Here is a 22,910-nt window from a genome sequence, read left to right as displayed (position 1 = left end):
CTATTCAAGATTTCACTCTTCGGAATTTTTAAAATTAATTTGGACTTTATGATAGTGATTTTAATCACTGTCAGATTAAATCTATACTGGACTCAACTATGCCACGTCACCACTGTGCTAGGTTTTTTTTAATTTATTTATTTTAATAACAAATCCAACCCAGCTTTAGATTTTTTATTTAATAGTAAAACTTATCGTGAGCTTTTCTTACTAGGTAGCTAGTCTCGTCGCTAATATCTTTGTTTTAACAAACATCTCACCCGCAGACAACGCAGAGAAACTTACGTGTATATTTGCAGTGTTTAAATTTTGTCTTGGTGATTATTGTGCCGCATAGTGATGAGCAAAACAAGAACAAGACCAAGACTGTCAAAGTCTTGGTCATAGTCTTGTTCTTGATAGCTTAGTCTTGGTCTTGGTCTTGCTTTGCTAACTCAGTCTTGGTCTTGGTCTTGGTCTTGCAAATCTAGTCTTGTTCTTGTTCTTGGTCTTGCTTATTTAGTCTTGTTCTTGATCTTGCCCATAAAATCTTGTTCTTTTTGTGAGTCTTGTCACAATAGTCTTGCAAAATCTTGCATTCATTTATATTTGTAAAAATTTTCTACTTAAAAGGTTTAAATAACGAAGTTATCTACTTCAGTTTGTAAATTCAAATTTAATTTATATGCCATAGGATTTTTAAGTTAGAACTTAATATTAGCATAAACAATATGGATGATTTTTTTATGAATAGTTTGGGGTATTAAAAAAAAATAAACAAATAAATTAAATTATAAAAAAATAAGACGTTATTGAAACAAANGACACTTAGAGATTTTAAAGTGAATTTTGTTTTGGTGAATCTTTTAATTTAATTTAATTTGTTCATTAAATAATAATATTTTATTTTTATCATGGAAATAAATGTCAATTAATATTTTAAAACAAAACCTTTTTTTTTTATATATATAATAAAACCGAATCAACTCTAATTTTCTCAGTTAATGATAAATATTTATTATATGACTAAGTGTATTGCAATCCTATACTTATTGGGTAGCTAGTCTTTTAAGGTTTAATGTCTTTGTTCTAACGAACATCGCGCCGGCAGACAGAGTAAAGGTTGCAATTAAAGATTTTTTAAAGTTAGGTGTGTTAGGTTAGAATATATTTGTAAGCCTATGTGTATTGGGTAGCTAATCTTCTGTGGTTTAATGCCTTTGTTTTAACGAACATCGCGCCGGCAGACAGCACAGAGAAACTTACAAATATATGTTTTTAGTGTTTAATTTTTGTCTTGGTGATTATTGTGCCGCATCATTTCAAGGTGCTTTTTAGCGCCGGGACACATTGGGCCACCACAATTCCGCCTTGATAAATTTTTTACATAGATATAAATATTTTTGAATCTTGTTTTAGACAGGCCATAGGAAGATTTAAGAAATATTGGTGTCAATCTCTCAATAAAATATACTCTCTCAAAAAAAAAAATACTTATTCAACAAACGTAAAAAAATTTAATAAGAACAGATTATAATTACATTTCTAATAAAATATAGAGTATTTAGAATTTTTTACAAGTAAGATCAGTCATAGACTTTGTGTAGTTAAATCATATTATTTAACATTTGAATCGTTTTTACAAGTAATTATTTTGACTATGTGACGTTTAGTGAAAATCGTATACGTAGTGTATTTAATACCAAAATCAACATTGGATTATTTGAAATATTATTGTATCACAAAAGACGTAAGGTAAGTATAATTTAATCTATTTTTTCAAATCTCCAACAATCTATTGCATAATAAACCATTAATAAAAAATTAATAATTAATAAGAGAAACAATTAATGTGTAAATCATATAACAAATATCATAGACGTAGACATTTCATTTTTATTATAATTTAATAATAAAAACCACATAATTAATATAATTATAACCCTTTATTTATTTATATTTTATTTAATTATTTACCTTTACCCCTACCATTAATCCATTAAATTAATTTATTTTTATTTTTGGTTTATTACAGTAGATAAAGCTGGTTAAGCTACTTGTTATTTGAATAAGGAATTTTTTAAGGGTAAAATCTTCAACTAAATACGAATTGTAATCATTTGACGTTTCGTTGAAAAAAGTAGGTTAAGTAAGGGTTGGAAAAATAAATCACGGCCTTAAAAAAAGCACATTGTAAAATAATATTAACATGAATAAAAAATTTCTTCTCACGAGGGGAGACTTTAGTGATGGAATCCTTAATATTTATTGAAGTTATTGAATCTAAATGAGATAAAAATCAAAAGATTTGAAAATTTTTTCTAACTCAAAAAAAAATGCAAAATATTATTTTCCACAGGTGTTTGCATGCAGAAGATAAAGTATCGGGACAAATTTTTTTTTATTTTATAATACAAAAAATAAGCTTTAATTTGATATATGTTTAAAGGACGCAATATTTCCGGAACATTTTCAAAAATTATGTTCAAAAAGTTAGCTTTTGTAAAAAAATTGCTATATTGAATCCAACCCTGTGAGCAGGTTAAGGGTTAAATTTTCAAAAAAATGATATCGAATAAAAGGGAAATATCTAAGGTTTCTTTTAAAACAAATTGAGTTGTTATGTTAAGTTTAAAACAAGTTATGGTAGTTTTAAGAAAAAAAGTGAATAAATGTTTCAATTTTTAAGGGTAATGTCTTAACTAGATACGGTTTGTGATCTTTTGATGCATTATTGAAAGAAATCAGTCCAGTGAGAGCTAAAAAAAAGTGACAACAGACAAAAAAAAACACATCATGGTAAAATTAATAACTTCTCAGCTTCGCATCGGTGCTAAAATATATTTGGTTGATTTAAATTTGTGTTAATGTAATAACATAATTTAGAACACATCTAAAATCATGGAAAATCAATTCTAATAACATTGTTGGAGAATATTATTTTTAATAAACTAAAGAAAAACTTGTGTGATTAAATAATATACATATTTTTTTTACAAATATTCTTTATAAATAATCTTTGAGCTAAAAATAATAATATTTTCATTTACATGATAATTGTTTAAAAATCTATATTATTATATTGTAACTAAAATTTTAAAGTTCAAAAGTATAGTATAAAATATAGTATAACACTCATAGTATAAAATTTATTATTTTACATTCTTCTTCGTTATTTTCATCGGCATTATGTTTTAATTTATATTCGTCTTTAATGTTAGTAATTAGAATATTCATAGCTTCAATTAGTTCCTTATTTTTGTCTTTAATTTCTGTTGGAGGGTAATATTTTTTGTCAATTAAATTTTTACTTATTATAGATTCATACGTTTCCCAATTGTTTCCTCCAAAGAGTTCAAGAGAATGCCCATTATTTGAAAATTGTATCAATTTTTCACCTTCGAAAAAAATATCTATGATTTTTATTATTTCACTAAAAAGTGTTACGATTCCAAATTGTGGAAATGAATTTTCTTTTCTTGGTAAATATTTGAAATTCTCTGAAATATTTCTGATGTTTTCTAAGACTTCATTTTCTAAATGAATAAACTCAAAAAAATTACATATAGTATATACTGCGGTACTAAATTTTCTAATAATTTTATCATAATTCAATGGTTTTATTGCCATATTACCATAATGAGCCAAAACATACACATATTTTAATGATCGATACAGCATGGCATCTTTATAGAAAGGATAAAGCCAACGCTTCCATTCCGTTTGTACTGAATTTTTCCATCTCAAAATTATCGTATATGTAGTAACAATTCTAAATCCATCAATTGTAAAGTTTCTGTCTGGTCCTATTACCTTTTCATTTTTCAAATATTGTTCGTTTTCGAATAACAAATTATCTAATTGAATTTGATCAATATAAAAACATAGTAAAAATATTGTTGACAAAAATAAAATTGAAATGTTCAGCATCGTCTCGATATTTGTGCGTTACAAGTTTAATGTTTTTGATTACTTTAATAGAATAAAATTCTTGTAAAAATAGTTAAATTTAATATTTTCTACTTTATTTTTATTATTGACGCACGTATTAAATTATATTAAATATATTTTTATTTGCCTTACTGAATGACTATTTTTAATTTAAAACTATTAAATAATGAAATATTACATTTTTATCAACTTTCTAGAGTTGCCATTTTAAGTTCAAACCATTTATACTTTTAACTCAGGATTAAATTACAAATACAATTGAATTTTTTAGATATGAAGAACTATTTTCATTGGAAATAAGTTTTTATTGAATTGGGAAATCTTTATAATCGCTTAGATAAATCAATAATAAGAATTGAAATTTTTATGATTCAAGAGACTGGATTTTATGAACAGCTATAACAGAGGTTTTTTATTTATGTTTGTTAAACCAAAAAATTATAATTGTATTCATTTCGTCCTGTTTTGTCCCCATTTAGGTAAAAAACCAATGATGTTTTTTTATGATAAGTTTCGGAGTGTAGTTTTGCCTACCTATGTGGATATTGAATAATGTATGAAGAATAGACTTTTTTCTACACATATTTTTTAAAAGTTACAACAAATTTATTGTTGTATATAATTATTAATAAATAAAACAAATAAATTATTAAATAATTATTTAATTATAATAAAATATAAAGTGTGATTGGTTAACTTTGTCTCACAGTAGGTGTATAAAGTATGAACAAGGACCCCCCAAAACGGCTCCGCCGTTTCATCTCCCTGTCGGTGTAAACATCCGGGGGTATATGGTGAAAGATAGATCTTACTCGTTCCTAGATAGTGTTGTGTTATACCATGGTATATGTTCAGTTACCATGGTATATTAATAGTATACCGAGGTAGATTGTACATTATATCGTATACTTTGATATATTACAGAAAATTGCATAATTTTAGAAATATGTTAAATTATTTGAAAAGTGAAAAGTGCAATCGAGCGGCGGCAGCGGCATATTAACTCAACAATACCTGAGTAGCATTATTTTAGTTCACGGTTGGTTCAAGCGACCCATAAGTGCTGGGAGAGTTCAATGTTCAATAATGAACCGTGTAATTTTTTATAAGTTCTAGGAAAGTTCAGCGTTCAATAAATAACCGAACAATTATTAGTAAGTGCTGAAACCGTTCAATGTTCAAAATAATCGTACGGATTCACCGAAGTTCTTTCATTAAAATGAAAGAATCGTTATAACTTATAACGGTTATAGCCGTTCAAATATTTTTATTCACTTATACTATTATTAGACATATTATCCCTTGATTAGTAAATTAATAAAAAAATTTAAAAATAATAGTCATAAAATATTTTTACTGAGATTATAGCGCGAATTTAACGTACGAACTTTTGGCGGAATAACCAGACGTGTCAGTAACCGTTGATCAACAGTTTTAGTTCACGCGATTTTTATTTGTTATTTAATTTTCACTGTGACATTTTTTCAAATCATCAACGATTGATTAACTCTTTTTAACACGCTTATATAAGTTTTCCATCTATGTTAGTTGTTTGTTGTTAGTTTGTAACTCCACGCGGCACGTTTTATTATGTCGCGTATCCTGTCGTGTATGACCTTAAGACTAGACAGTCGTAACGCATTCACCCCACCCCACACCTCGCTCTACACGACGGCAACACTATTCTTGTGTTTCTTCTTCTTCACTATTTTTGGTTATCGTTCCCATACACACGTGCGTGTCATCAATATTATATATATATAAACAAATTTTTATTTTGACTGACCAATACCATCCGCGTGTCATACGGCTTACGTATATATTCTTACCGCCGTTTATACCTCAGGTATAACGTTAGTCCCACCCACCCGTCCGCCCACAAAACACAGCTATACCTAGTGCATGATACGTTTACGTACTTAAGTCGCTTTACTTGTATATATAAATATTCTAATTACTATTAAAATTTATATATTAACACGCTTTATTCTAATTAAGAGATATAAAGTATTCATTCTGATTAAGAGGGATGATTTCCGTATCGTCATTTTTCGTCACTACCTCCACGTTCCGGGAGTGAGTAATTTGCGCGCCTGCTGCTTTCCTTGGATGTGGTAGCCGTTTCTTTGACTCCCTCTCCGGAATCGAACACTGATTTCCCGTTACCCGTAACAACCAAGATATTGATAGTAACTACTATCATAACATGAAACTAAAAAGTGAAAAATAAATATAGTTTAAAAAAAAAAACGCTTTTAAAGCACATCGAACTAAAAAGTTGAAAATAATTTTTAAAATAAGTTTAAAATAGTTATGAACAAAAAATACTAGTATTATTGTGATAAAAGCATAAGTGTTTTGTGCCATATTTTTCGTATATTGAGCGCCCGACGCTTTTATCACAATAATAATAGTATTTTTTGTTCATAATTATTTTAAACTTATTTTTAACTTTTTAGTTCGATGTGCTTTAAAAGTGTGTTTTTTAGTTTTTTTAAACTATATTTATTACAAATTTTTTTTTCGAGACATTTGCCATTTTCACAGCGACTAGATAACTTGTCAAGATTGCTCATTTTCCCTGTTCACTCTCGCATATATATTTAACTGAAAATTTCAATAAAATATAAGTAAATTTAATTTAAATTTAGGAGTAAAATAATAAATAGTTATTTTAATTAATTTTAATAATACCATATATTATTTTTTTTAAAGATAATCATACATTTTAGTAACTACATTTATTGTAATTGTAATAGATACATGTGGTAAATTATATATTAAATTTTCGCATTTTGTATTATGATTAATTATAATTGTAATACAAAATTATTTATTTTAATAAAGTACTATCGTTAGTTATGTAGTTATTAAATTATTAACAGACACTTCAAGATTTTCCATGAGCTTAAAATGTTGAACATTTTTATTCATACATCATTGTCGTTATCATCATATCCTTGGCTTTTATCCCAACTACTTGGGGTCGGCTCCTTTAGCTTATTTTAAATCGTCTTATTTATTGATTTTTATTTATACATGTGATATAAATTATTTCTGTATTTCAATATTTAAAATATATATTTCTCAATATTGTATACATTGAAATACCATCTTTTAAAAAACTGTTGATTTTTAATGAAAATCCATCTATTGTGCTACTCAATAATTTAAATTTATGAAGCCTTTTAAGTTAAAAAGCATTGCATCTATTTGAATGAGAATCATATTTCAATAATTCAAATTTTAAATAAATGAAAAGTATTAAGTTTAAGGTTTTCACCGTTTAATAATTAACAGTGTTTTACATTAAACAAGATTTTCATCCGACTCATTTTTGTAATTATTTGTAACCTTTATACTATTAAATCAACAAGATTTTTATACAAATCAATCAATAAAGGGCACATTTTAATCTATAAGTGGCTGGCTTACATGTAACCTAAGTAATTTTAATATATAAATATAACTATTCACAGTAATTTCCCTTAAACAAAAAACAAATCTATATACCTAGGTTGTCTAAAATACACAATATCCAAAACACAATTATTTTATAACTTGAATAATAACAAAAATGAAATACTTCTTATGAAATATCAGGTCAAGTTTACTTCACTATATCAAATAGTTACAATAAATAAATGTTGATGGATATCATACTTTTTTAATTTCTAATATTTAAAAAATATATCTTTTTAATAAGTATAATAAATATTTTACTAAGTATAGCCATGTACTTGATAAAACATTTGAATACTGTAACACTAAAAGGTTAATATCTATAAAATTTATTAAATTAACTTTATGTGCTGGCACTTAATAGTAAATTGATATAACTCAATAAACATTTTTGAACATTGAGTTCATATTAATCAAAAGTGCAATAATTAATAATAATTTATCATTTACACAAAAATATTTGAACTCCCTATATTTTTTCTTCTCCAGAAATCTGAATAACTATCTATTGACTTTTATGACTTTAACTTTAAAACTTTATACTCTTTTGTATTAAAATATTTTTATTTAGAATAATAAAAAATTATAAATATAGTATATTTACTATTACATAATACTAAATTATAAATTTTTTTTATACCTAAAGCATGGTTATTAATTATTTTTTATAATTTATTATTTAATAGGTATGTTATTTTAAATAGAATTATTCTTTGGGAGCGTGATTTATTTAACTTGAAAGGTTGTTCTATTGAAGTATTCTTATCTTCACTTCTTATTCATATTATTTGGGATACAATTACCAGAGCCTATATTAATACTGGTGAGATACCAACTACTTAAATAATGATTAAACTATAATAAGCGTGGTACAAATCACGCTATGTTGATTAAAATGTTGTCAAAAAATACCGCATAATGTTTCAAAGAATATGAATATTGTTGGTGTAAATCTCAAACAGACTTACTCCTTTTTATTGCAGTGAAAAAATACTGGTTATATCATAGTACAACTAGTATTTTTATTCTTTTCTAAATAGCAGTTAAAATATCATTGGATAAAAAGAGATGAAGAGGATGCTACAACCTGTATACAGGAACGATTCTAATAGTAAATTTTAGGGGGTGTGAAGTGAATTTTGCCGACAAAGTACTTTCATGGGTACAAAATTCTACAATTTATTCTAAAAATTCCGACTTATGATTTTAATAAACTTTGGGGGATATGACATCCTCACACTCTTCTATGAAATACTTCCTTCTATAAAACATATTTTGCCTGTGCTCCGTCCATCTATTGTATAGATATACTACATTGTTCAATAAATAAAGAAAAAGAAGTCAATTATTACGAACAATGAGAACCCTTTTCCTCACTTTTTGAACACTTTTATATTCTATACAAATATATTTATTAGTTATTATATGTACTAATTTTTATTTATTTTTTAGATGCTATGTCTGGCCAAATCATAATACATGAACACGAAAGAACATTTAACAAAATAATTGCTAATATTTTAAAGCATTCTGGCATAATAAAGCATCACAGCAATAAAATCCTTTTTTTTTTTGTTATTCAAAATTTCATTTTTTTGTAAATGATTTTTAAAATTAATTTACTTAGATAATTTCACAGTTTTTTTTATTAATAAGTAAAAACAAAATATAGCATATTACTCCTTTTGTTGTACTTATGGCAATGATTTTCTTTTATTCAATTTCATGGAAATTAAATTAAAATTACTAATTGTTTTTATAACCACAGTAATATTTTTTATTGTATCAACTATTACAATTTCACAATTTTCTGTACTAATATTAACTATATATTCCTTGTCTAAATTCTATAACACCTTAGTGATAAACTTATTATGATAAAATATTTTATTAGATTTTTTTGATATACAGAGTGATCGAAATCTGGTAAGACACTTATTTTCTCAGAAACTATTGAAAATTTAAAATTTTTGTAAAAAGAAATATTATTAAGTTTATAAAACTCTACAATAATATGAAGTTAAATAATTAATTTTTTTCAGGGACAAAAATGTTTATTTATAATTTTTTTAAAAGGGAACCACTATTTATGATTTGATAATATGATAGAAAAAAAATTACAAACAATTTTGTTCTTATAATTTTTTTTATCCGTACAACCGTTTACGTTTTATAATTGTTTAAAGATTTTAACTTCCAGAAAACATATTGTAATTTATTACGTTTCATAATATCGGTGACAGTGCAACCGGTATTTTTGTTAGATCATTTAGTCTTACAAAACCATAGACTTAGCTATTAATAATACACCGAAAACCCGGTTTGAATCTATTATTGTTATCACTCACTTAGTGTGTAGTAAATTTTTATAGCTAATTTACCTGTCATAACTTGATCAATAAAATTTGGTTTATACAACAGCAAATAAAAATAATGACTTCTGTATTTAATACAGTAAAATGACAATAGAAATTTGGCCTACAATCACTTAACTTTAACAAGCTGTAACGGACGAACGGTTAATCGGATAAAAAAAATTATAAGAACAAAATTGTTTGTAATTTTTTTTTCTATCATATTATAAAGTTAAAAATAAGGGTTTTCATTTAAGAAAATTATAAATAAGGTTTTTATCCTTGAAGGGACGAAAAAAATAATGGTTTGGCTACATATTATTGTAGAATTTTTTGAACTTGATATTTTTTCTCTATAATAAAATTAAAAATTCTCAATATTTTCTGAAAAAATGAGTATCTTACCAGATTTCAATCACTCTGTATATTGTACGACAATAAGTTATACTGAGTTACAGTAAATAAATTGCTGACATTGCTAACATCATTATTTTTATTTAAAATTATCTATTGTTATTAATTTATATTAATTATAATCAAATTGTATGAATGGATTGTTTACACCCAAAGAAAAACCTCAATCAAAATTGAAAGAGAAATTTTATCAAGGGTTTATGATAATGTTTTATTAATACGAACAAAATAACTATTCTTATAAATAATTATTGTTCAAGACAAGAAAAAAAAATATCATATTGATAAATATATCATTGATTCAATAGTAATGATATATTTATCAAATTGAACAATGAATTTATTATATAGATCGAGGTTTTTCTCTGGGTGTACTAATTATCATTTAATATAAAATAAACCTAAAATTCAAAGATTAACTAATTTACTTTATATATACATATAATATATTTTATACAGATAATACATTATGCATATAGTAATACAATAGATTATTTTAAAATTATAAATTTAAAATCTTATTTTGAACCGTGCTATGAACGGGTTTTGAACTGAGTTCAGCACCATTGTTATTATATTAAATGAACCTGGTATGAACTCGAATTGCTACTCAGGTTTGTTGTCATTTTTTTATTTTCTCATTTTCTAAACGATTATAAAAATTCCCAATCAATAAAAAATTTATTTCTAATAAAATTAGTCCTTTATATTTTAAAAGTTTAAATAAATTATAATATCAATACTAAATTAAAAGTATAAATAGTTAAAACATAAAATGACAATTCTAGAAATTATTACGTGATAAAAAAAAAATGAAATATTCGTTGTATATTTAATTATTTAATAATTTATTTGAATTCAAAAATTATTTTTTTCGATTATTTAAATGAATTTATATTTGATTACACCTGCGTTAATAATACATATAAATAGAGAGTATTAAATTAAACTATTTTTACAATATATTTCGTCTAATATAAGCAATCAAAAACATTAAAATTGTGATGTACAAATATCGACACAATGTTCAATCATTCAACTTTATTTCTGTTAACAATTTTTTTTCTATTTTTCTATATTGATCAAATTCAATTAGATAAATTGTTATTCGAAAACGAACAATATTTGGAAAAAGAAATGATAAGAGGACTTTGGAAAAGCAAAAGAATTAATGACTATGTAATTGTTACTTCATTTAGGGAACTTCAGATTTGGAAAAATAAAAACGTAACTGAAGTTTCATGGAAGAATTGGCTTTATCCTTTCTATAAAGATGCTATGGTGTACCGATCATTGAAATATGTGTATGTATTGTCCCATTATAGTAGTATGGCAGTAGAATCAATGAATTATGATGAAATTATTACAAAATTTAGTACCGCAGTATATACTATAAGTAATTTTTTTGAGTCTATTAAATTAGAAAATGAAGTCTTAAAAAAAATTAGAAATATTTTAGATAATTTCAAATATTTACCAAGTAGAGAAAATGTATTTACACATTTTGGAATCATAACACTTTTTAGTGAAATAATAAAAATTATAGATAAATTTTTCAAAGATGAAAAATTGTTACAAAGAACTAATAATGGGCATTCTCTTGTACTCTTAGGAGGAAGCAATTGGAAAACGTACACATCTATAATAAGTAAAAACTTAATTGACAACAAATATTATCCTCCAACAAAAATTAAACACAAAAATAAGGAACTAATTGAAACTATGAACATTCTAATTACTAACATTAAAGACGAATATAAATTAAAACATAATGCCGATGAAAATAAGAAGAAGAATGTAAAATAATTAATTCTGTGCTTTGAGTATATATTTTACCACAGTAATTTTGTACTCAAAAATTTAATTTGTAATAAAATTATATAGATTTTTTAAACAATAATCATTTAATTGTAAAAATTTTTTTTAGTATTAAAATATACTAATAAAAAATATTTGAAAAAAAAAAATGTATATTATTTATTCACACAATTTTTTCTGGCTCAGTTTACTAAAATTAATTCTCTCCAAGGCTAATTTTATAATTGAGTTTGCATGATTTATGATGTATTCAAAATTATGTTATTAAATTAATACAATTTAATATCATAATAATTAATTTTAAACTCATGATTTCGAAATATTTGTATACAAATATATGTAATAGTTTATGTGTATACATATGTTTTATAAAATAACGTTTACACAACAACAAAATTTGACCATTAACAAACGCGGTAGTTTGACTTAATAATAAAAAAGAATTTGATAAAATATTATGGTAACATAGAACGAATAAATGTTTTCACTTTAATTACAAAATAACTGAATACTTATGAAATAGGAAAATATTGTACACATAACCTCCCCTTCTATGTAGGAGTAAATCGTTGATCTGTTTTAATTCATACATTATTTAAGGTAGGCGCACTCTCTATGGTCAAAGGCATACACGTCACATAGTTATAGCAATTCGAATTCATTCCGGGTTCATTTAATATAATAACAATGGTGCTGAACTCAGTTCAAAACCCGTTCATAGCACGGTTCAAAGTAAGATTTGAATACGGATTTTCACATGGAGTGAACTGAGTTCTACAAATGTTCAGTAAGAGCAATAAGAAAGACCATTCCTCGGTTCAGCTATAAAACGCTCGATAACGGTTCAATAATCGTTCATTAGTTCATTAGCAGTTACGGTATTTAAAATAAAATTTATAAGTTTTGTAAATATTTCAAAATTTTATAATTTTAAAATAATCTATTGTATTACTATATGCATAATGTATTATCTGTATAAAATATATTATATGTATATATAAAGTAAATTAGTTAATCATATTAAAAACATAAAATTTAAAAATAATTGTGAGTTTAACAAGTAGATTTTATTCGTAGAATAAAATCTATTTAATTTATTATACCACACGACAAAATTAACACTATGGAACCACGTGACCGGTTGAGGGTTAAATAAAGAATTGTAAATTAAAATTTACATTGATTTATTCGTGTAAATGAATATTAACAAAAATAAGAGTGTAACATTACAATCATTGTTAAGAGTTTATTGCAAAATTGTATCTTTATGTAAAAGACCATTGAATAAATTATACTTTAAATGTTTAGATCTAATATGATTTAGTTTTAGTTATATAAAATAATATAAAATATTAGAAAAACATAATTTAAAGTTAGTAATTTCTACAAATTAATGTTACGATTTCAACATTTTTATTAGATACTTGAATAAAATTTAATAATAATAATATCACTACAAAAACAAGGAACTATAAAAGTGTATTCACAATTATAACCAACTAATTATTATTTAGCACAAAATATAAATTCAGTATTATTTGTGTTATCTGATAATGAAACTAAAATATATACAAAATTGCAATGTACATGTACAAAAAGTTAAATAATGTAAAATATAAAATAATGGGCATAAATTAGAAAAAAAAACGAATTTTAAGGGTACTTTTCGAGTATTTATAGAAAAGACTGGTAAAAAATTTTATTTTAAGTCGAAAAATAATGGCAAAATGAGCGTTAATCTCAAAAGATGCTAGAGGTTTGTGAAAATATGAAAAAAAAGTTTTCTCATTTTCCTGAATAATATTACGAGAAAATACGATGAAATGTTTTAATAAAAAAAAATATAGAAAATCTAAAGTCAAATAATTTAACGAAAGTTGTCAATTATTTTATTATATCATAATATGTTTTCCTTTAGTGTTTACTTTTAGCTTCGATGCGAATCTGAAATGGTATTAATTTTACTATGTGTTTTTTTGGGGGGGTCTGTTACCACTTTTTCTCCGAACCGATTTCTTTCAACGACACGTCAAATGATTACAAATCGTATCAAGTCGGAGATATTAACCTCAAAAATTGAAAAATTTTCCCTTGTTCCCCGTAAATGGAGGAAATCTGCAAAAAAATTATAAATTTAAAAATCGATAATTTTTTCAATTTTTTCAATTTTTCTTTACTTAAAATAACTATTTTAAAAATTACAAAATTAATATAATTTTTTTTTCATAGATGTTTAATGTCTTTACCTATCATTTGATATACTTTTTTTATAAATTTGACCTTTCATGCCAACAGGGGGGATTCAAAATGACAACTTTTTTAACTTAACTTTTGGAAGTGTTCCGGAAATACTGATATATATATATCAAATTATAGTTTATTTAATATACTTAAGTATGAAAAAATAAAAATTTCGGACTTCATTTTATCTTCATGGTGAAAGTTCTTGCTATATGCTATTGTTGTGTTAAAATTTTTGACTTTTAATTTGTTTATAATAAATACTATTTATATACTTTTTTCATTTGACATACTTTTTTTTTAAATCGGGCTATTTCATTTTATACTGGGCTGGTTCAAAACTTAGAAATGCGTATAGAAAGTAGAATTTTTTAAATTAACTTTTGAAAGTGTTCCGGAAATACTGACACTTTATATGTATCTTAAATTAAAGCTTAGGTAATATATTTTATTATGAAAAAAAAAAATTCGAATTTTATATTGTCTTTATGGTGGAAATGGCAAACGTAAGTTATTTTTATGTTAACATTTTCGATTTTGTATTTTATTTTAAAATACCTTACAAAAGTTTTTTAGTTAGAATAATATTTTGAAATCATTTGCTTTTTATCTCTTTTAGATTCAATAACTTTTCCCGCAGATTGTCTATTCTATGGATTACATAAAAAAAACGAAAACGTAAATTAAAACAGTGGGGTCGAGGCACAGTGTGGACGAGGCATAGATGGGACAAGTATAGATGACATCTGACAGTGATTAAAATCACTATCATAAGAAACGCTTCGATGCAAATCTGTAGATAGTGTTTCCTTTAGAGAAATTGGTGAAATATTTTAAAAGCAACATGAACTCTTATTTCTTTAATTATATCCTGATTAGTAGTTCTTTGATTTTAAAATATAATATATGAATAAATACTAATTATAGTTTTTAAATTTAGTATGAAATTGTGAGGCCAGCTATGATGTATGGTTCATAGTGTTGGGCGGTTGATAAGAAAGTAGAGCAGAGAATAAGTGTAGCAGAGATGAGAATGCTCAGTTGTATGAGTGGAGTGACTAGAGAAGATAGGATAAGGAACGAGCATATAAGAGGAAGTATAGGTGTTGCGTGAATCGTGGATAAGATGACAGAAAATAGACTTAGATTGTTTAGTCATGGTATGAGGAAAGAAGAATCGAAAGCTGTAAGAACAGTTATAGAAATGAATGTTGAAGGAAGAAGAGATAGAGGAAGACCAAAAAAGAGATGGAGGGATGCTATTGAATGCGATTTGAGGACAGCTGATGTGAGCGTAGAAGATGTGGGAGATCGTGTCAAGTGGAAGCTTAGGATAAGTGTGGCCGACCCCGAGTACTTGGGATTAAGGCAAAGAAAAAGAAAAATATTACCAGAAATCCCGGTGGCAATTGACATAATATGATTGTTGTTTCGGATTGTATATTTTAGCGTTTAGTTGGGTTTAAACAATATAGCGTCAAATCAATTACCTACTCTATCAGTTGTATATTAATATACACTACACTTAAATGATACAATAAATAAATAAACTCACACATACACTCATATGCATTTATAACATTGTGTCTAATGTATAACATGATAAAAAGCAACCGTAAAATGAAAAAAATGGAATATAAATTTTAGTACTCATATTAAATGTAATGTAACTCGAAAAATATTTGTTTAAATGAAAAAATATACGATAATTTTTTTGTTTATAATTGTCTTTTAAACAACTTTTGTACGAATCTTTTTTTTGTAAGTTAAATACTTTTTGAGAAAATTAAAAAAGCTCATATTTTTTAACTTTTGTGAGGCTGTAAAAAAAAAAGCTCAATTCCAATCTTGAGGACTATTAGTATGTCATTATACATATTTTAATTCAACTTTTAAAAAAACAAAATTTTTTCCGCAATTTTTCCTTTGTTGACTGGCCTAGATGTCAATTTTAAACTTGTAATTGAGCTAAAAGTTATGGTAATATATTCAATTTTTTTTACTATAAACTTTCATAAATCTTTATCAAAAATTTTTCATCAACTTTAAAGAACTAAAAAAATAGGTTAAAAATGAAAATTTGGACTGATTATTTTTAACATATTAAAAACCAAATCAGTAATAATTTGAAAACAATTTTTTTTTCTTTTAATTATTATTTTATATGTAATTAGTAATAATATAAAAAATTAGAACTGATAGATAAAGTCTAATTGCAGATTTGAATACAACGCGAAAATTTGATTTAGAAAAGTATATTTTTGCTTCTGATGAAAGTTCCTTGAAGTCCAGTGCATTCATTTATAGTAACAAACAGTTTTTATTGATAATTATTGTATCAAGCCCTTTAAATTTTTATACACGTAAAAGTAAAGCAAAATATAACTTCTTTATTATTTTTATAATTTCTCCGTTTAAATTACAATATTAAATATCAATTTCATACTAAATTTAATAATTATAATTAGTATATATTCATATATTATATTTTAAAATCAAAGAACTACTAATCATGATATAATTAAAGAAATAAGAGTTGATGTTGCTTTTGGAATAATCCACCAATTTCCTACTTTAAAAAAAAAAAATTTGGTTGGGAATTGTTTCTGTTATTCGCCAAAATTACTCTTTCGTTGACTAGAATAAATCATTAAATAGAAAATTTGATGAGAATTAAAACAATGTAATTTTTAAGATTAATATGCAGTCAGGAAATTTTATAATTACTATTTACAGTATATTTATCAGAAAAACTCATTATATTTTTGCATTTTTATCGTAATAGAACACTTAAATAGAAATCATAGTAATCATTTCTAAGTAATTTTTGATATTTAAAAAGATTCTACAATTGAAATATCTTGAACTGAATTAATTTTAATGATTTACTGTAACTAAAAAAATAAAAGTTATTATTTTGAATCTCTCTTGTGGGCAGGTAAAGGGTTAGATTTATAAAAAAAAACCAAATGATAGATAAAGACATGTGATACGATCACATTTGCATGTTCCCATATCTCTGTCTCCCATAACATCGTTGTACCGTTTAATATACATATATAATTAACACAGTGACATACAGCAATACTAACAGGAGGGTGGACTGCACACATAAACACTTTTTGCAATTCACGGCCAATGTGCCACAATAAGAAATCCCTATCGACAGTTGACATTTTACCATCTTCGCGATCACTACTTTTGCCTGATAATTAATTTAACTTCGCTACCCCGTATATTATAGTGTGTGTGTGTGTCGCTGTCAGCTCCCTGTTGGATTATAACATCTCTAGGTGTCCAGCAGGTTGTATTATCTATTTAATATTTCAATTGCTTAATAAATATTTATTTATATCGTTGTTAACCTAAAGTGTTATATATATATATTGTAGTGCGACCCTTGGTAGTTCCTCTAAGGGAATATAAATTAAATAGGAAACTTCAGTACCTAAGGTAGATATAGCCTAGCCAGCTATCCCCCGTTGGTCCCTTAGAATACTGTCGACGGGCATTTAGGCTAAACCCCTAAATAGCGACGTAACAATTGGTGGAGGCGCCGATCTCTCTGTTTTATTTTAAACTTTCAGTGAAGGATCCCCCCTAAGTGTACTACAATTTTTATATACCGCTTTTCACGGTTAATTTATAAATTAAATATTTTTTATTTATTATTGGCTCACTTTATTATAATAGTAACAATTGTATAGTTAGGTATAACTATAAATTAAGTCTTTGAGTTACATAATCTTTTATACACGTCTATATGCCTCTCTATAGTTATTATTTAAAACGCACCTTTAATAATCAAACTTGTAGAATTACCGAAAGAGTTTGGAATCTATTAGGTTTTGATAGTAATATTTTGGAACTAACACCAGATCAGGTTATTAGTTCATTTGGAAAGAAAAGGGGTATTTCTGTTTCTAAGGCTTTTGATCATACCGCTTTTATAAAATTTCCAGTAGGAGCAACTTTAATTTACGAAAGCACTATATTCGAAGTTTATAAACGAGAAAGTAAACGGCTCTATTTACCGAAACAGTTTNTACGAAAGCACTATATTCGAAGTTTATAAACGAGAAAGTAAATGGCAATATTTACTGAAACAGTTTCAACAAATCTCCCTTTTAGAAAAAATTGAAATTTTAAAAAAAGATACGAAAGGTTATTATTTTTGTTATTGTACAAAAGGGGAATTACTTAATATTTTGTCATTTTTAAACGCAGAACAGCCGATTAATAGTNTTTTTTAAACGAAGAACAGCCGATTAATAGTCACACTAAAGATTTGATAAATAAATTACGTTCTATTTTCAAACAACCACCCCTCTCAGAAAAATACGAATCTGATTCGGACTCCGAAGCAGAAAAACTTGANCGATTTGGACTCCGAGGCAGAAAAACTTGATAAAATTCCAAGTACTCTGTCGGTCCTACTAAGCACAAAAAGCGCTTCTTCGAGTGAATCGAACACCACTACCGATCTCGACAAAACCATTGTCGAATTTCCTTTAGCTAAACCATCAGAAATTTCACGCGAAGTCACTGTAGAACCTAAACCTATTTTTGCGCAAACAAAACTTTTAGAAAATAAACCAGTTAAATTAATAACTACTATGGCTAGCTCAATTTTACCACAACAGTTCTCGGGTAAATTATCGGAGGATATTATTAGATTTTTTTCAAATTTCGAACGAGTTGCGAAAGCTAACGGTTGGGATGATAATATGAAACTCGTTATGTTACCACTTTCCCTTAAAGACCAGGCACAGACAGTGTTTGAAAATAAAGAGGCAGAAGTGGATGTTCCTACTTGGCAGGCAATGAAAAATGTACTAATTAGATATTATAATTCAGAAGCCCAGAGAAGAATGAGACTTAAGAAATTAAGAGAGAGAAAAAAAGAGGACCANTAGAGTGAGACTTAAGAAATTAAGAGAGAGAAAAAAAGAGGACCACGAAAGCATTTTAGATTACTTTTCTAATGTTAAAGTCGAATGCAGGAGAGCAAACGAGGATATGTCAGAAAGTGAAATAATAGACACAATTTTAAACGGTTTGCCCGACTAATATATCGAAAGAGTAGGTTAGGTTACGTTAGTTCATTATCGGTATTAGAGGAAAACATTATAAAAATAGCGAGCTTAGGTATAGACAAGAAAATAGACGATAATAAAAAAATACAACAACAGCTTGACATTTTAACAAAAACCCTTCAGAAGAATCTGAGTTTGAATTCGGGTAAAAATAGGTTCAATGGGAATAATAATAGGAATAATAGCAGGAATTTCAATAATAATTATAGGAACCTTAATAATAACAGTAGAAATTTCGATAATAATTATAATAATTTTGGTAACAACAATGGGAATAATTTTAACAATAACACTAGATATAATAATAAATATAAAAATTATAATAATTCAAATCGAAATACAGACGGTCATTTTTACAATTCTAATAATAATAATAATGGTAACTACAGAAACAATCACAATTTTAATAATAATAATTCTTATAATAATAACAGATTTTCTAATAATACAGGTCAAAATTATAACAATAATAATGGTGGGCGAAATCAGGGCGCAGGAGGTCCGTCTACTAATAAGTGGGCCCCTAATCAGCGGCGCCCGCAGCAAACTCAAAAAAACGAATAAGTCAAAATTCGATGGTTAGGGCGAATTTTGACACTTCTTCGCGACCTAGCCAAAAAGTTCAATCACCAGCCCTCATTACGAAAGCAGCATTAGCGCAAAATAGCTTAAATATCACAGGTGTCTCTAATTGTTTTAACATTTTTTCAAGCTGCGCATCGGTCCCTCAACCTATAATAGTTGGAAAATTAAATTGTATCAAATCAAAGTTTCTCATTGATACGGGGGCATCGATTAGCATAATAAGTAGCGCTACACCTCCCAAAAATCATGATATTATTCTAGCCCAGAACGCGACCCTTACTACAGCAAATGGGTCCCCTTTAGATTTATTAGGTACAACCTCAATTGAAGTAAATTTCTGTGAGCATAGTTTTATTATTGAATGCACTGTCGTTAAAAACTTAAATGGGTATAATCTTTTAGGTAATAGTTTTCTACACAAATATAAGGCTAATATTGATATGTATGATTCGAAAATTATTTTATTTGACGGACCACCCAGGGTGACCGTACTCTTCGAAAAAATAAATTCTAGCAATGTCGCAAATCATATTCTCTCACACAAAGATACAACCAATGTTTCCATTGAGTCCACAGCGGCGAATATGCAGGTTTCAAAAAATATCCCACAAGACGGCTTTTGCGGCGTAAATACATTAGTAGAGGTGTTGAAAAATAAAAATATTAATGTTAATTTTCATGATATTCAAGTATTACTAGGCGTAGATTCTGCAAGTCAGCCTGTCTGGCTTGAGGCAGAAGATCTAGCAGCCGTCGCGTCATATTACAATAAAAATTTAATTGTACTTTCCCAAGATAACAATTGTTCGGACGTAAATGTTATCGCATTCACAGAATTCGATCGAGATAACGTGTTTGTTTTATTTTCCCACTGTCATTGGTCTCCATTAGAATACGTAAAAAATTCTAGTGTTAATTTTAATATTAAAACAATTGTGCATATTAATGACAATATTTCAGTCGCCGACAGGCGTAAAATTCTAAACTCCAGACAAAAAAATTATGATTTTACCGAACACTTCAAACAAAATGATGCGTCAACACCAGACGTACACTTCGAATCTCAGGTTAACGAAACATGTTTCGCGGAAAAAGAAACAACATCTTCTCTAGCAGACGTTTCACAAAAGGTAGAATTCGATATTAACCCGTCTTTATCTCACGATAAAAAACAAAAACTTGAAACATTGTTGAATAATTATAATGAAATTTTTTCAAANTTCTCGCGATAAAAAACAAAAACTTGAAACATTGTTGAATAATTATAATGAAATTTTTTCAAAGACTAAATTCGACTTGGGCGAGGTAAAATTACCTGATATTGAATTAAAATTAAATCGCGATCAAATAATAAATTTACCGAATTTCAAGTTAAGCGTTAAAGAACGGGCCGAGGTAGAAAAACAAACTAACGAATTATTAAAGGCCGGCATAATAGAACCGTCAAATAGTCCATATAGTAATCCGGTATTTTTAGTAGGTAAAAATCTCCCACAGGGTGACAAAAAAGGGGCCACCCCTANATGACAAAAAAGGGGCCACCCCTAAAGAGTATCGCATGGTTTTAGATTATAGAAAATTAAATTCGATTTTATTAAAAGAAAGTTTTTCCATGCCGATAATTCAAAATATATATGACTGCTTAGCTGGTAACCACTATTTTTCATTATTAGACGCGTCCAGTGGTTTTTATCAATTCAAACTATCTAAAAATTCTCGACAATATACAGCTTTTTCTACTGATACGGGACATTTTCAATTCAAAAGACTTCCAATGGGACTTAATAATGCTCCAGCAATATATCAGGCCGCTATGTGCAAAATTATGGGAGGTCTTACTTATAAAAATAATATTTGCTACTTAGATGATTGCACAGTTTTTGGAAAATCTTTCGATCAATATTTATATTCGTTACATAACATTACAAAGATTTAGACAGTATAATCTAAAATTGAAGCCATCAAAATGTATATTCGGATACGAGGAAATACAAGTACTCGGTAATATCATAAATTCGAAAGGAATTAGGCCAACCGATGAGGGCATTGAATCGGTAAAAAAATTCCCTTCCCCTAACACTATTAAACAACTTCGTAGTTTTTTAGGACTTGCCAATTATTTCAGAAAATTTATTCCTAACTTTAGTAAACTGGCAAAACCTCTTACAGATCTCACTAAGGGTAAATTTAAAACAAAAAATGAAAAAATTAAATGGTTAACTGAACATGAAACAGCATTTAAAGAGCTAAAGTCTAAATTTACGACACCTCCACTCCTCGCGCATTTTAACGTAAATTTGGAAACTATACTAGTAACAGATGCTAGTAAATTAGGTCTAGGTGTTATACTTCAACAACGTGACGATAATAACGAAATTCATCCAATCTCTTACGCGTCTAAAAAGTTAAGGCCCGCCGAGACCAATTATTCCGCAATGGAACTCGAGGTTTTAGCTATTCATTTCGCGTTTACCCATTATAGGCAATATGTTCATGGTAGGAAAATTGAGGTTTGGACTGATCATAAAAACTTGACAAGTTTTATGAACATAAAAACTGAATCTAACGTTGTAAACAGGATACGAACGAAATTAATGGGCTATGATTTTGAAGTAAAATATAAAAAAGGTATTTTTAATAGGGCTGCGGATCATCTATCGCGTTATCCCAGTTCAAGTGAACTAATTAATATTTTAAATTCGAATATTAAAAATGATATTTTTAAAATAAATCTTGTTCAACCTATTAATATTGCTGTAGAACAAGCAAACGATGCGTACTTGAATAACATTATAGGTGCTATTAAAAACCCTATCTCATCAAATTCGTTTTATTTAAATAAGGCCGACAATTATGAAATAAAAGATAATGATATATTGTATTACAAAACGAAAATTAGACAAATCCCTGTATACGCACTTGCTTTACCTTCAAAATTTATTAAACAGGTAATAATTGATAATCATGATAGTTTATTAAGCGGGCATATCAGTTTTTCAAAAACACTAAA

At 26.8% G+C, this 22,910-nt stretch overlaps 1 protein-coding gene across 1 annotated transcript; it reads right to left on the bottom strand.

Moving 5' to 3' along the window:
- Window positions 1-2,932: 2,932 nt before the first annotated feature.
- LOC126899244 (uncharacterized) lies at window positions 2,933-3,978 on the bottom strand. Its single transcript, XM_050673890.1, has 2 exons — window positions 3,615-3,978; window positions 2,933-3,515 (listed from the first exon to the last, which is right to left on the bottom strand). The coding sequence occupies exons 1-2, from the start codon at window positions 3,907-3,909 to the stop codon at window positions 3,115-3,117; spliced, it is 696 nt and encodes a 231-aa protein (XP_050529847.1). The 5' UTR covers window positions 3,910-3,978; the 3' UTR covers window positions 2,933-3,114.
- Window positions 3,979-22,910: the final 18,932 nt, after the last annotated feature.

Source organism: Daktulosphaira vitifoliae, unplaced genomic scaffold, assembly GCF_025091365.1.
Source record: "Daktulosphaira vitifoliae isolate Bord-2020 unplaced genomic scaffold, ASM2509136v1 Scaffold_1, whole genome shotgun sequence".
NCBI classification, from domain to species: domain Eukaryota; kingdom Metazoa; phylum Arthropoda; class Insecta; order Hemiptera; family Phylloxeridae; genus Daktulosphaira; species Daktulosphaira vitifoliae.
Note: the sequence above shows the minus strand (reverse complement) of the source record. Positions and strands in the feature narration are given on the sequence as shown.